The sequence below is a fragment of the Symsagittifera roscoffensis genome, chromosome 7 (genome assembly GCF_963678635.1).
Source record: "Symsagittifera roscoffensis chromosome 7, txSymRosc1.1, whole genome shotgun sequence".
Lineage (NCBI taxonomy): Eukaryota > Metazoa > Xenacoelomorpha > Acoela > Convolutidae > Symsagittifera > Symsagittifera roscoffensis.
The window spans coordinates 6,035,732-6,052,387 of NC_087068.1; the positions used below are offsets into that span (position 1 = coordinate 6,035,732).

At 36.3% G+C, this 16,656-nt stretch overlaps 1 protein-coding gene across 2 annotated transcripts in view; it reads left to right on the forward strand.

The window, feature by feature from the left end:
- The window catches only part of LOC134851746 (uncharacterized), a 55,876-nt gene that overhangs the window by 175 nt on the left and 39,045 nt on the right, over window positions 1-16,656 (forward strand). The window contains exons 2-9 of one of the 2 annotated variants that reach the window (XM_063867965.1): window positions 309-830; window positions 4,973-5,259; window positions 5,519-5,667; window positions 8,055-8,232; window positions 8,902-9,020; window positions 9,518-9,757; window positions 13,198-13,473; window positions 14,590-14,762. In XM_063867965.1, the coding sequence (XP_063724035.1) occupies window positions 474-830; window positions 4,973-5,259; window positions 5,519-5,667; window positions 8,055-8,232; window positions 8,902-9,020; window positions 9,518-9,757; window positions 13,198-13,473; window positions 14,590-14,762 (1,779 nt within the window). In that variant the 5' untranslated portion in view covers window positions 309-473. The remainder of the gene's footprint in view (window positions 1-308; window positions 831-4,972; window positions 5,260-5,518; window positions 5,668-8,054; window positions 8,233-8,901; window positions 9,021-9,517; window positions 9,758-13,197; window positions 13,474-14,589; window positions 14,763-16,656) is intronic. The other variant, XM_063867966.1, reaches the window with a different exon arrangement.

Sequence of the window (16,656 nt, forward strand, 5' to 3'; positions counted from 1 at the left end):
GCATTGCCAAGTTTTGCTAGTAATTTTACGCGTGCTTCGCAATATCCAAATATATTACAAACCGACTAATCTTAGGTTATTCTAAACAGATTTTGTTTTCATAAAGACCTGAGAGAGAAAGGGGGGTGGAAAAAAAGACTAAACTCAGACGCTCGTTTGCTCAAAACAAAGACAAAAGACAAAAACGCTTCTACGAAATTTTCATAATCATTAACGAAATTTTCAAAAAAAAAATTGAAGTTACCAATTTTTCAAGTTTAAGAACAAATGAAAACCTGCCGCTAAATATAAACTTTGATACATTCTAGGCACTTGGTATCGATGAGCCCCTTGAAAGCGAGCCGATAGAGACCAAACCCTCCCTGCTGCCCGACGCTCCCCTGATTAGTGTAGCTATTCGCAATGCAGACGAACGACGACAATTAGACGAGCAAGCTTGTGCTCTTTTCAACAAACGAGACAAGTTTCTCCGAATGATTCACTTCGTGCAAAAAATGGCCTTAAATGGAAAATTTCTCACCTCCAAGTCGGAAGAAGTCGAGTTGATTCGTCTCGGCTCTACACTAGCCGAAGTGGACTCGCAGTTGTCGGAAACTGTGGCGAAAGTGGCACGACTCACAGGCCGAGTGGAAGTAATGCTCTCGTGGCAGGGTGGCTCCGACACTCAAGATTTCTCGCCGAGAACCAAGAACCGAAAGCCGAGTTGTCTGCCAGTCCTCGGTGAAGCAAAAACAGAACAGAGAATGGAAGTGACTGGCTACAAAGTGTTCTTAAATGGCCGCCAGTATGGACTAACTGTGAACTCCGACGTAAAGAATATGGTGCTCAGGGTGAGTTAGTTTTTATAACTAGTTCATTTTTTTCTTATTCAATCTAGAATAGCTTCTGATTAAATTTAGTTGTTTTTACAATAATCTGACAACAGAGAACCCCGCTTTATTTGTTGATTACGCTTTGTTTAATCTTCGTCGACTTCGAATGCTGATAGTGAACTTGTAAAAGTTGTGACAAAAAGTGGGCGAGCTGATTTAACAATGACTGGTCGGAGGAAAGGGAAGACAGTTTAGATAAGGAACGTAAAAATAAATTAGCCAGAAGCTATTTTTATGCCAAAATGGGTTTTAGAATGCCATTAACCTTAACGACAGTTGGAAATGTACTCGCGTCAATTTGACCCATAATTTAATGCGTATAATGTAGAGTTATAGTTATAACCAGACACTTATAACTGAAAAGGCTTTAGAGTGATAAAATTTGAAGTCTTTTGTCTGAAAATTGCAATACATGACCCGGAAACCATCGAACAGGCACAAGTTCTTACTTTTGGAAATAACAATGACACCGAATAAGTGAGTCTTGATTGTTATGAAAGAAAGCCCTCGAACAATTCATTATCTCAATTCTATGTCATATTTTCTAATCTGAAGTGCGTCGAAGACTGTTGAATAATGAGATGGTTCAAATTCTGATAAAACGAAAGGTCAAACCAGTTTCTTACTTCAATCTGTCTTAATTTTAATCCTAAACTCAAGAAATGATCAGACTTTGAAGGCAGCATAGCAGTGAATGAAAATGGGTCGATCTCGATGCATAATATTATGCGAATATATGTTATCTTTGGAGCAACCTCCTTGAATCATGCAAACGCATGCAAAAAGGGCAATAATCCTAAAAGTGTGGTATTTGAGGGCAAATGGAGCCTAGAATTTGAAAATAATATGAAAAAAGTCAAACACATCAAAAAAAAATTATACATAATTTGAAAATGTCGCCGAACGGCAAAAAAAAATCGTGTGAGAGTTTTTCTTAAGATGTTGTCATGATAAAAAGCAGAATAATGAAGAAGCTGAATTTAAATTGAAGGCGAAAAGATTTCATTATTTTTAAAAACAGTTTAGATAAGATTGCGTTCAACTTGGGAAAAATGGGATCGTCAACCGGAAAAACAAGACAATTCAATTAAATTTTTAAAGAGTTGCTTTTGAAATCATCTCTGTAGTGAAAACATAAGTGACTGATAATTTCCTACTTTTCGTACTAAAATTCCGGTTCAAAGGAACTAGGACTGCTTCAGCAAAAAAACATCAATCATAGAATCAGTTATTGAATGTCAGTAACATCAGCAGTCGGGAAATTAAAATTACGCTATTTAGTTCAATTGGTATGGTTCCTTTTTATCGTTGTAGGACAAAAGTTATGGAAATATCTACTTCCTCTCTTTCCTACTACAAAGCAATGGAATGCCTCAATTGCCTGATGTCAACAAACTTTCACCTGATGAAGTTGAAACATTTTCAGATAACCAATTTTCAAAGTTTTTTCACTTTTCCAGAACAATTATTTTTCAGATTTTGTTCAGCTGGTCGACATGTTTTTTTGATTTGTATTAGATCACTTTTTGTCGTTACTTAATTGCGTTAGTGTCTCCAGAGAATAAGTATTTTATTGAGGCTGAATAACCTTTTCTAGCTGTAGCAATCATGATGTAGTCATTGCTTTTGCTGTAATGTGTTTTCTATACTGCCTCAAACGAATTGAAATAAATGACTACTCTTTGGATTAAACCGGGACTAATAAAAGGAATTTTTAGGTTTTCAAGTTAGTTCAAGTGAAGCAGGACTCCTTGTGTTTTGGTGAAGCCCTGATACCTCAACTGGTTTTTAAAATTTGAAATTTCGAAAAACAATTTGCAAATTTTTTCCCTATGCTAAAAAGCAAGTGATCTTATTACTTCTTTGAGGTCTTTTGCGTCTGTTTATTTGTCTCTTTTATTTTTTAACGAGTTCGTAGTACTCAACGGGTTTTGTAAGCGCTACGTTTGAGCGGATTCATTAAAAACAGCTGTAAGTGTACATTACGTCGCCACTTCTATGTTATATCATTTGAATTCGGAATCCATGTACACTAATAGTCAAATCTGACTATTGAAATAACACGGATTGGCGACGTAATGTACTCTTAGTAATCATTACATTACTATATAAGCGCCAAATTAAAGTTTTTGAACATTTAATTGTCTTTTACACTTGAAAAGAGACCTAAAATAAATTGTAATAAATTAAGAACGACTTAGATCATGAATATAGATTTTATTAAATGTGGCCAAAGTGCGAAATCGGCTGATAGTGGAATCTGCGGGGGAAAAAATATTTTCAAGGAACCCATTATCAAGCTGTTTTTCTTTGACTGTTTTTAGCGAAAAACCAGAAGACAGAAAATGAAGTGTTTCGAGGAATCGAAAACATATAATAATGTATAAGTGAATGTTTATTTTACACATTCAGAGGCTTATCTCTGGGTTCCAGTAATATACACGCACAACTCTGCCCTTTAAAAATATACACAGCTTAGAAGAATACAAAGTTTTAAGCGAAACTTGTGAACCAGGTTTTTAGTCTAAGATTTGAAATCAAAATTTTGAAAACTTTCAAGATAATGAAAAAACCTTCAGAACTTTTTCAAAATGTTCGAGCTTGGACGGAAAGGCGTTCGATTGATTATATCATTTAACGTATTCCGATAATAGTTCTTAGTACCCAAGTTAGCCTGCAAACAATGATGAAAAGTAAATCAAACCCGAAGAAAAATGGCAAAGGAACAAAAACTATTCCTGCTTTACTTTTTTTTGCACAAAGCAAAATGGCTCCGATATAATTTGATGCATGGTGTTCCTCTGTTTAAAAAAAATGAAAAAAAATCTTCGAATGATTTTATCAAAAAGCAATCTAGCAAAGTCAAGGAAAAAAGCTAATGAATTTTTTCGGCTGACTTCAAACAGATTGGAAATTGTTTCAGCCTTACAGCCGCTTTAAATTTTCTTGAAAAATTTCTGATCTCTATGAATAGAGACATTAAAAACCGATGAAATCTTTTTTTAACTCATCAAATTCTGATCAAAAACTTGGCAAAAATAAAGAGTGACCCGTGAAATAATCGGGTGCTTTGTCCCGATACAAGCAAAATTGTTAATTAATTTCTTTTTTTTCATAGGATATTTTTTGAGAAGTATAAAGGACGATTGATTGTATCTTCATGGCGCACTTGCTTTCATTCATAAATTTTTTCACAGAATAATCTTTTTTGTTCCCTTTTTCGAAGAAAGTGCGGAGAATATATGCTCGGGTTGGTTTTTGTTGTTCAGACCGATTTTAGTAAATTTCACTTCTCTTGGGAATCGAACCGGAAATCTTTGGATATCTAAGCGCGTATGCTTGCACTACACTAAAGTGCGGCTTGGCTGGTCAAATAATATTTTGATATTTTCTTTTAATACGCAAACTATTTATGCGTGGTAATTAATACGCACTTCTAATTGGTCCAAATTTAATTGAGGCAAGCTAATTGGTCCCAGTAATTCTATGAATGACTCAAATCTTAACACTTTGATGTTATCAGCCTAAAATTCTTAGTTTTTGAATATTTCATATACCAAAAACTCTTCGAGATTAATAATGATCAGTCAGAACATTCAGGGATTTGCCCTGATACGAGCAGTCTTGTTTTGTTAGAAAGTCGAAAATGAATAATTACCCTCGAAAATAGGAATTCAGTAGATGAAATTTTAAGCGAAATTCAGAAGTCAAAAAGAAGCTTCCGGGATTGTAGTGCCTTTCATATCGCAGAGGAGCTACCAGTATGACTTGACTAGGATTTTCCGTTTGCATGTTTTCTTTACAATACAGATAGTAATTCTAAGAATGTAGGGCGACAATTCGTAACAAAGTACTGGTAAGTAGGATACGATTGCTCCGCTGCGCTTACATCCGGTAGGTTGTGAACACGAGAGGAATCAGTGTTTCCCTGCGTGTGAATCACTGCATGTGAATTAGTATTCCTCGCTTAATCCACTGTTACGAATGGTCACCTAATACGAAATATCGCCTGTTACGAATTGTCGCCACACGTAATTCTAATGAGTGAAGCTCTTTTTTACCGCTTGGAACAGTTTTTAGAATAGTTTTTTTGTTCTCAGATGAACGTGGAAAAACAGCTGCACAAGATCAGTCTAATGGCTCTGTCTGCTTTCTCTTCTGATGGGGGAGGGGGGACACAATCCCAAAAGCACAGACATACCCCCTCCTCTCCATCTCAGCCCGGCGACCATTCCCGCTCATCTCCTTCGCGGAGCGTGAAACAAGAGCGTAGTGGGAGTGCAGAGGGTGAAAGGGGCGCGGAGTCTAATATTGTGCTGGTGCCGACGGATACTTTCAAACCCCTTAGTCTGTTCTGCTTCATGAAAGCCCACTCCAAAAACACAAGGTAACACCAGGAATAACATTAGCCAATTTTGAAGCTCGTGAGTTTCAATTAAATGTGATTTTTGAGAGTAATTTTTTGGTAATTTAATTAAACTATACAAGTCCATCGACGATAGCCGAGATATCAATTTTGAGCTTTTTTTGATATGAATGAAAGCGTTTTCACAATATCCACGTTTTTTTTCGAAAAAGTATTTGCTCTCATTAGCGTAATGGGAGCATTCTGTTTGGCTTGTAATCTTTTTTAATTTGTTGTTCAGATGGCCACAGACTGGCTGTTGTGTGCTGACTGACTCCCTGCCCTATGAGAGACACCAGCTGCCAGTCCAAATGGGGGGATTAGGAGGGGGTCATTACAGGGGGGCAGATGGCACTGCTCACAGCTGGAGTGGGGGCGCAGCCACGTCGGGTAAGTGAACTCAGAGCAGATGGCTTATCTGCAAAACTCATAGCCGAGATATCAATTTTGAGTTTTTTTGATATGAATAAAAGCGTTTTCACAATATCCACAAACTTGAAAAAGGACGGAAGATTAACCATGTGAATCCTGGTGTTTTTGTTTTCAAGTGAAATCAACAACTTCAACGAAACTCTCAAGCAAAAAATAATATTTCTTTTCCTATGCATTCAGGGGACGGTTAATAATTTAAAAAGTTATGTTTATCATTGCGGATGATGTCCAATGTCTCTAAAAAGATATGGGAGAGTTTCTTCATGAGATTGGCCATTTTTTTGTCTGTTTTTCCTAAAATATGAAAACGACAACGACCCTATTTTGCAAAGAACTTTTCCACTACAAATCATTCGCTTTTAGATCTTGAGTCTTTTAGATCTTGTTAAACTGTTCAGAAAAATGGGGACATGACTTGCGTCAACGAAATCAACAGTTGCGTGAAAAAAATAATTATCAAAATCAACAAATTCCGTTACGAAAGCTTCTCATTTTAGCCGCACAATGCATGAGCATTTGAGACCCCGTACCCAAAAAATTCTTTAGTTCTGACAAGAAATTCTTAAATTCACCGATTGAAGAAAGACACCGATTGAGTCCTTGTCAGGGATTCGACCCCCTGCCGACCCAAAGGGTCCCCCTTTGTACTACTTTGAAGTATTCATTTTTGGTGACGGACCCTGAAAACTTTCTAAAGGCGACTTTCTAAAGGCGCCAATGTATACTAATTTTGAGGGGGGAGTGCGCGCCGAAAAAAAAACGCGATTTTTGGTCAACAATTTTCAAAAAATGCTTAAAAACGCTTTTTTAGCCTGTTTTTTAAAAGTTTTGCCTGCGGCGCAGAAAATTTGGCCAAACCAGGGTCTTTATAGTATTTTGGGAGAGCTCAAAAAAAAGGTCGTCAAAGTTTTCAAAATTTTTTCAAAATCCGCCACCCCCTCCCTTTCGAGAAAATCCTAGATCCGCCCCTGAATATTTTAATTGCTAACTTATGCCAAATCAGAGCAAATTTCCCCTACCTAGTAAATGTCTAATTGAGATCTGAACTTGGCTGTGAAATACTAAATTAATACTTGGATACTTTAAGAAAGGGTTATTTCAGATCAAACTTCAGGTCTGAGTTTTTTTTTCTTGTTTATTTCAGATCTGATAAATCTATTGCAGATCTAATTTTAGATCTGATTATTTTCTTTTTCATGGTTTATTTTTATGTGAAAAAATAAAATTTATGAGTTGAATTTTTGCATTTTAAGGTAGTTTTGTACTTCACAGCTTCTACTAGCTACTAGGAAGTACTCAGCAAAATCCCTAATTGGAGACTGCCGAAATGTGTTTCCCAAAAAACGAGATAAAGACAGGAGATGTATCAATTGTGCATGAAGTTCCAAAGTTTTTTTTCGAAAACTTTATAAAACAGTAGAAAAAGAAGTTAAGTTTGAAAAAAAAGTATATTTGATTTTCGGAAGTTTTTTTACCGCTAACTAACCTAAATATAATTGCGTTTTGCAAAAACAACAAAAGAAGAAGCTCTATTTTTCGCTCAAATTGTATGCATATATTATATATTAATGAAAGCATTGTCAGATCTAATGTCACATCTGAAATTTTTTATTTCAGATCTGACGTTTTTAACTTTTAATCAAAGATCTGAAATAACAAATTTCAGATCTGAGAATCAACTATCTGAGAAATAAAAATTTTTAGATCCTTTTTGCTTGATGCAAGAAGCTTGATGAACAATCACTCAAACATTTATCAACAATCATTCAATATGCATCGACATTCAATCCCTCCGTTAAATTTGAAAACAAAACTGAGAAATTGAAATTAACTTAAACTTTTTTAAAATACACAAAAAAAACTTTTCAGAAATTGAGTTCTTTTCATAGCGTGTTGCGGGATCCGCGGTACACTTTCAATGCCGACGATTTTCATGTTACCAGCATAAGTGATTGAATCCACAATTATTGTGGCCAGCAAAATCCACAAATTGTACTTAACATAATTGATGGCTTGTCTCCGGATTCTAGTAGCCTTGTTCTAATTGCACTCTCCAAATGCGAACGTGGAAATGGCGCGAAAAAACGTGAACGATTTCTAGTTTCGAAAGTGGTATCTATTTTTAAGATTTCCCAGCGGAATAAAAACTTTACCTTTTGATCCAGTTTTCTCAAGTTGAGATTTTTTCAAGTGTTTTTTCTTATGTTTACTTGCGTTGATTACTCTTTTCCAATCTGCGATTGGCTATGTTTCTATTCTTGAATTTGCCTAAAAGCTCTGTCAAGGTCATTGGTCAAACTCATCGGATGAGGTCATCGATAAACAAACAATTTCACATTCTACAGGTAGACTGATCTCGCCCGGCTGTCTGAGGAAGGTGACGCCCTGTCCCTCGGTGGATGTGTTCAACATCCTCACCAGACACTGGCAGCCCCTCTTCCCCATCAACAGCACTACTTCCAACAACCCCACCACCCCTACACCTACCCAAACATACACTGTCCTATTGTTCTGGACATCCTGGTTAGTAGGCAACAGCCCACTGAATACAAAGTACAAAGTATGTGTACTTTGAGTACAATCAAAATATTTGTTACTGCGCGACAAAAAATACTCGTAAAAAAAGACATTTTACAAAATTCAAGGAAAGCGACAACTCTCAAGACTTGAAAGTTCAGTTTAAACGAGGCATTGGAAACTAGCGACCGCTTAGACAAGCTGCTCTTACATCGGCACGAGTGGAATTGTGGGCGTGACTTATTACTTTTTGCTGGTGTAATTTTTTTCGCTAGTTGTCGTATCCTTAAAGTAAAGGAGTTTTCAATGTTTGTTAGTTGTCAGTTATTCCGATTTTTCGTATTGTCAAAACTAATTTTTCTTGGCGACATAATACTATGATGACTATAAAGAAAGGAGCTGCATTTTTTTTGACGAGAAATCCTAATACAAGACCAATTTGTTTGGCAAAATGTTCTCCCGCTCATAATTTGTCAACCAAATTTTTTGGAACCTTTGAAAAAGAGTTGCAGCCAGAAGTGAGGCCCCCCCCCCCTCTGCCTTCTACTGGCATAGAGAAATAATTAAAAATTGATTATCAGTGAGCAAAAAACTGGTGGTAAATTTTGACGTTGCCTTAAAAATGTTTGTGTTATTTTGATGATTAACTAGATGTTGTTCCTTTCTGCTGCACAGGTGTGCTTCCTCCCACCGTCTGCTGAAGTTCCTGTTGGGACATGGGAGAGACAACCCCCACTTGAACTTCATCACCTGCTGTGTGGGCAGTGGGGAGTCCTCACACGAACACTACACAGGTACACACACCTGTTATAAATTATGATACAAATCATTATTATATAAATTATGATATAGCATAAATTATGATTATATAAATTATGATGCAACATAAACAAAAATTATATAAGTTATGAGACAACATAAATTATGATGCAACATAAATTATGATTACATAAATTATGATACAGCATAAATTATGATCGTGTATCAGACACATCATGCTCATTTTTTCCACAATCATGAAGAAAAAGAAGAATTTTATCAGGATCAAGGTTACGCTCAAAAACCGTGCAAGATTACAGAAGTTTGTGCGTTTTGCTGACCAAACACCTTCAAACCCCTCAAAGTATCGCAAAAATGAAACCAGACCGCTATTATTTCAGAAGTATTTCATTAAAAAAAGACCTTTCAGAAAACGTCGCGCAAACCGTTCAATGTTGCTTCAAAATCCGGACCCGAGGAAAAATTAAATTAATTGTCGAGTTAATATTTTCTGTATTTTCTCGTGTATCAGATGTGTACGAGACCCTGGCTACCTACCCGGACAGTTTCATGGACAATGTCATTCACACCTGTGGCTGTATGCGAGTGGGTGGGGGACTGCAGCAGGGCCATGGGCAGGGGGGTGTAGGGAACAGTAATATCAATCAGCAGGAGCAGAATAGACCTTTAAAGAGGAGACCCCAGAGCAGTCGCAGTTCCCTGAGGGGTTCCAGGCTGCACCAGAACAACGCTTACTACTCCTCCCCCGCAGGTAAAACTAATCGGTCACCTTGCATTAAAAATACATGTCATTACATAATTTTCGGGTTTTCGTTCCGGTTGAGCTCTGATTAAAGATGTGTATAATAGGTAAATCCCATGAAATTTGATAGCAAAACTACGGAAAAAAAATGCTAAACTAACTATTGCTATCCTAGGCTGCTGAAATTAGTGACTAGCATCCAGTCTCCAGTCCAGCTGTCGATTTAAGGCGGCGCCCCTTCCTCAGGAATTCGACCCCCTGACCGCCCAAAGGGTGGTCCCCTTTGGTAGCATTTTAGGACATCTATTTTTTGCCGAACTACCCTTAACTTTTTTTGCAGGCGCTTTTGCCGCCAATACATCTTTCTTGGCTCATTATCTCATCAATTTGCCGGTGGGTTCATAGAGATATTTGAGAGCTCAGAAATTCAATTTGGTCAACCTAAAAAGAACGTCGAACAAATTTCAGACATTTAATTTTCGAATGCGATACAACCTTTTTAATGCAAGCAAGCAGAAAATAAGGCTGCTCATATATCAGGGCAAAAACCTGAATATCCCACTTAACTGGTCTTGAATATTTTTTTAAAAAACTTTTGATGAACTATATTCTTTTGACTGACGATATTGATTATATAAGGACAAAAATTGGAGTCGCTTTAAAGTTTGACTAAAATTTTAGCCCTTTATATTCAATTTAGTTCATCAAAACTTTTTTTAACAAAAATTATTCGAGACCAGTAATGGGGGCAGTCGGATCTTTCAGGGTTTTTTCCTGATATGAGCAATCTCGTTGAAATTTTTCTGTTGCTTGAATTAAAATGAGCGCCTCGCATTCGAAAATTGAATGTTTGAATTTTGTCCGATTTTCATTTCAGGTCGAAAAAGTTGATTTTTGAGCTCTTAAACATCTCTATATCATTAAGTATTATTCGATATCGTTCGCAATTATCAGGCTAGTGACAAGCACGCTCGCTGGGGAACCCACAAGCCCGGGATTGATCCACACAATCCCCAAACTTTTCTGCTAATTTGATCTGAATATCCACCAAAAAATCTGAAAAAAAAATCACCAAAAGTCTATTAAAAGAGCTGAGAAACACTGTGATTGATTTTTTTTATTAGTTTTTTGATTAATTTTTTTTTAATTTGAGAGTATTTTTTTCTGTTTTAATCTTGAACATTCAAACACGTATACTTAATGAAAAACTAAAGTATTGGTGCCCATTCTATCATTTTTGCAAGGAAATATCAAATTTGCAAATATACAACTCAACATTTTATACATTCAGCCTTTTAAACAAGTCAATTAAATTACTATTGAACATGATCAATTTATAAGAAAACTGCGCCGCAGTTTTCTCCTTGGAAACAACTCGATTATCTGAAATATGTGAAGTAATCCAATATTACCAACCGTACTTTAAATTTTTTATTACTTCATATGTTATAAGCAAAAGTAAACAAGACAGTAAGAGCGCAGAATTTTGCTGAAGAAAATGATAGGTTAAAATTAGTTTGGACGATAGGAATTAGGAAGTTATTTTCTTTTAAATTTGGACGTAAATTTTAGACGGAAAGCAAAAGGCTAACAAAATTTATTGCCTAAAACATAACTTCACAAACACAAGAAAAGTATATAATCCCATTGCCTGTCAAATTTTTTATCATAATTGATTTATAAAACGTTATCCAATTATTATAAACTTTTTTTGAAATGCATAAATTATACGATTGCCTCTTTTCAAACTTTGACTTGCGTTTTAGCATGCTGGAATGAAAATTAATTGTAGTCAGTAGAAAATTTTCAGACACGAACAATACAATGACGTCTAATTTCCCATAATTGTAGTTTAAGATGAATTTTTCTGGTCGCGTGTAATTTGCTTGTCGTTTAATTTCCTAAGTCCCTCTAAACTCAATCTTTTGGTCGCGTCTACTTTGCTTTTCGTCTAAATTCCTTAGCGCCGCCCACAAGATTAATAAAAGAAGCAAACAATGATTCAGCAATTTAAAGAATTGGAAAAATTTTAAATATCTTATTCAATATCAGCTTGAATTTGAAAAAAAACTAATGCTTCGACCTTAGAAAATCATACAAGGATAACTTCATAATTAGAAACCATGAACTGGCATCCCTAGTCGATCAAGGGAGGTTATCTTGCAAGATCTTGCAAGAATCTTGCAAGATTCTTTTAAAGAGGATGCATCTCTTTAAAAGATCTTGCAAGATTCTTGCAAGATCTTGCAAGATAACCTCCTTTAAAGATAACCTTTTTTTTGCAAGATCTTTAAAGATACAATTTTTTTGGGCAAAAACAGCTTTACACGCGAAGACAACCAAGTAGCGTTCGTGGAAGAAGGAAGCAATCTTAGCTACGCATACATACACACAGCCCGCTAGGCGGTTGCCCCCAGAAAGCTTCTTTTTTAAAAACTTTTTTTGTGATAGGCGGCTTATACCTTAATCTCTCAAAATAGGAAAAACGCATTTGAGAAGAAGTCGTTTGTGATGAAAGCTTCACTTTCCTAGAACATAGCCAATCGAAGATTGCAAGGGAGTAATGAACGCAAGTAAACATTAAAAAATAACACTGACGTTGTTGAAAAATCTCAACTTTCAAAACTCAAAGAAAAAAATAGAAGCCCTTTAAGCTCTTTAAATTTCTAGAACAATTTATGATGGGCGCTTTTTTGATAACATGAACCCGACTTGAGAAAACTGGATCAATAAGTAAAGTTTTTATTCTCTGGAAATCTAAAAAGTAAATTCCACTTTCAAAACTAGAAATCGATAGTCGAAAAAACTAAATATCCCCGGTTTGAACTAATTAAAGCAATTCGTCACAAAAATTTTTTGGCCAATAATCCTTCAATTTTCGCAAACCAGTAGCCGCAATGAAGGCGAATAAATTAAAAAGATTTGATTGGTTGATACTTTTAATCTCATTGAATAAATTAACAACAAATATGCGACTACTTTTTAACGCATGATTTTCGTCTAATTTTATTCGTTAAGCATTTATTTAAAGTTTTGGATTCTCGTTCTAGAAACAATTTTTTTGATCTTACACCTAATTTCTGTTATTTTTTTTTGTGTTTTTCGACAGACATTTTGGGATGGTTATCTTGCAAGATTCTTTCAAGATTCTTGCAAGATAACCTCCATCTTGCAAGATCTTGCAAGATAACCTCCATCTTGCAAGATCTTGCAAGATAACCCTCTTTTGCAAGAATCTTGCAAGATCTTGCAAGATAACCTCCCTTGATCGACTAGGGATCTCACATAGTTGAAAAACTTCGCGGTAGCAATATTATTCAGTCGTATGCTCTAGCTTACATAGTCTTTACAGTTTTACAATTCTACGCTTTTTTCCTAAGATAACCATCATGAAACGATTTCTCGTAGCCTCTAGGAGACTTTTAATTCGGAGAATCTTTTTTGTTTAGAGCTGTTTGGGGTGCAGGGAGTGCCGATGATGTTCATAATAACTGGGAGTGGACTGATTGCATGGCAGGCCAGATTCGCCGCCTACTCCCAGTCACACTTGGACGAGTTCCTCAAAGAGGCCATGATTGAGCTGGACAAAAACGAGGCGTCTCTCACCGTCGGCCGAGTACCCAACACGACACTCTACTCGTCCGCCGAGAACCACAAGCACAGTATCCTCAACCTCAGCAATGCCCCCCACCACATACCATCACCCTACTACCCTAGCAAGAGAGGTAACATCATTAAATAATAGGGACAAGTTTATTATCAACCCCCCACCTCCCCCCCCCCTCCCCCAACGTGAAAAAGGCGGAAGATAATAACTTGATTCTTAGTTAGGAGTTTTTGATTCTTAGTTAGGAGTTTTCAGGTTGAATTTTCATTGAGTATTTTACTATAGGAGCTCGTAGAATTTTCGATCAAAATTAAATTGTGGGTTGAAGGTTCTTTACTTGGTTTATGTACGCGGACAGGAAATGATTTTGATCTAAGATTTCAAGCAGAGGCACAGCTGCCCTTCAGATAAGACGAAATATTGTTTATCTACAGAAAAAAAAGATCAAGGCTATAACTGTCGTAGACTTTGAATATATCCTTAAGAAAACAGCTTACTTGTTATACTAATGATGGCCGGTTGCTGTGCGACAACGAAATGTTCCGACAACGAAAATTTTACATGTAAAATTTCAAAAGAGGAACGCATTTTTTTAAACCAATTTTTTCAAAATCTTTCAGAGTTTTTTTTCGCTATAAAGTGAAAGGCGATTGAATTAGGGGACCAGGTTAACATCCTCCCCCCTCTCCCTCCCACCAAAGACGTTTGGGACGTTAACTTGGGATCAAAAATTCGGATCATGTTAACTTGATCCGAATTAGTTAGAAGCGGCAAAAGGTAGAATTAATAAGAGAAAAGTTAACGTAGAGTTTCCAATATTAAAAAATAGGTTTAATTTATTCTAATTAAGTGTCAACAGTTATCGTGGAATTTGGCCTGAAAAGAGGAAAAATGTAGACCAGCTTTTCGCGATAGTGAGACAACTTCTTTGAAAATATTTGGAATCCGAGACAAAGGGCGTTGATATGATTGTCAACTTGACTTTCTACGAGCTGTAAACTTGAACCTCTAAACTTGACCCTCTTCAAATCGAAAAATATTACTTAGCGATTAGGACTTAATTCAGTGAGCCCTAATGAAATGTGACTTAATGAATTGTGACTTTGGCAGATACGAATATTTCCAAGAAAACAACTTGAGTTGACTTTTCATTTTGATCAGAGGCAAAAAATTAAACAAAAAATTGAAAAATGTTTTCGCGTCGGTTTAATACCACCCTCTATTATTGTACAAGCATCCTCGTTTAAACTTCGTCGCAATGGAAACGGGACAATAAGTGTGCGAAGCGGCAGCTGTAGTAAAAGTTACAACATGGGAAGTGCACTCAGCAGAAAACTCACGAAGCCTAACACTCGGCGAAGTCTGTCTAACGTGTCCTACAGGAGATCAGCCTATCACAATCTATGAGTAGGGCTAAAAAGTTGATTTTGAGAGTACCCAACTCATAGTTTTTCTCTGTTGTTTCTGTTAGAAGAAAAGATTTATATAATGAATTGAGTGCTGGTTTTGCGTGTGTACACGAACCTCGAGTTTTTGTGGTTTTGCGTGTGTACTCGATCCTTTATAAAAAATGGGTTTTGAAGAATATAAACCCCTTTTGTAGTAGGAATAAATACTATCAAATTCATTTGTGAGTTTTTCATGTGGTTTTGTGTGCCTCTGCGTGATTTGAAACAAGATTAGATGATTTGAAACAGGTAACTGAGCATCAACTACAGAAAAATTTCAAAAACATGGAATCTCTATCTTAAGGACAACATTGAGTTATGACCGAAGTGTATAACTCATAGAGTAATTTCGGATAGGGTACACCGTCTGCTCGTCACGCTATCTTATTTTCGGCCGGATAGATTCGTGCAACTTCTTAGTCTAATACCGATCCTAATCTTACTCTTATACTATCTAGTCTCAGGTTGTTTAACTAGTCTCTGCTAGGCTCAATAGATCTAGGGTATACTGGTTTATTGCGGCTGCTGAAGTACTCGGGAGAGTTCAACTAATTTCTAAGTTAAATTCAAATCTCTCTGGTGCTGAAATTACAAGTAATTTCAGCACTTACAAATAAGTGGATTGTTAGTTAGGTGGATCATGATTGGTTAATATTAAATACTTTACATTGGTAAAATATCTAATTTATCCAATCATAAAATGTAGTTTAGATCAGGTTCCACCCATCCGGGTTTTACAGAGTTTTTTAGAATAGTTTTTCTGCAATTCGAAAGATGGATGATGGACGTTGGTATTTGGCGAACATCTTATTTCTTCTGGGTTTTCTTATTAGAGAAGTCCCAGATTCAATCATTGTGTCTTCTCAAGACAACGACTGGGTTTTCGCAACAAACTCAAATCTGATTTCAGAATGGTTGGCTATGTCAGGTTTTTCTGTTTCATTGGTGAGAACTTCTTTGTGTTTGACCTTGTCTGGGAATGGCGTGGAGATTGTGCGTGGAGGGGATGCCTGGTTACTCGGATCTGTACGTATACCTGAACATCGAGGTGGTCATTGGTCTAGTTCAATGAAGTCCTTTTCTGCGAAGTCAAGTCGTACTCTAAATCCTTTGAGTTGTGATTGTGGGCGGCATATTGATTGTAGTTGGCCATTCTTTCTCGAGTGTAGTAGGGTCGTTTTGTCTTTGGATGTTCGTCCTTGGTGTTGTATTCTGATCTATGTATTGCATAGTGTAATTTACATTTTATAAAACTTTTATTAGTTTAATATTTTTTAATTATGATTTTAGTTAGTTGTTTTCACAAAAGCTTTTTGTTTTAGTTCAGTTATTTTGAAGAGTTACTCACCCTTGAGTAGCTCTTATTAAAAATAGGAGTGTGGTCACAAAGCGTGGATGTAGCACGGTGGGTTAGGCCGGCTATAGAGCATGCTCAGGACGTCCTTCCTGGTGGGTTAGGCCAGGAGTGGGAGTATGATTTCATGCGGTTTTTGTGAGAGGTCCTGTTATGTGACAACGTTTTATGTTGGGTTTGTTGTGGTTTTTCTTATGTTTTGTTGGTTGTGTCCTTTTTTCAAAAATCAAATTGTTTGTGGTATGGGTTTGTCTTTCGACTTTTTTGTTTTTTATTATTTCTTTCTTAGACTTTATAATAGTCTTCAAAAGAATAAATTATCCAGTTTTAAACTGGGTTAATCCGGTTTGGGTACCGTTGGTTTCCTTTTCTTAGTCATGCTGTTATGCTTTGTGTTGTGGTGTTTAGTAAGCTGCATTGGTTAGTTTTGTTTAGTATATAATTCCTTTCCAACCGGGTTAAAGGAAAGTTTGAAACGTGTTATCTTGTGTTAGAGTTA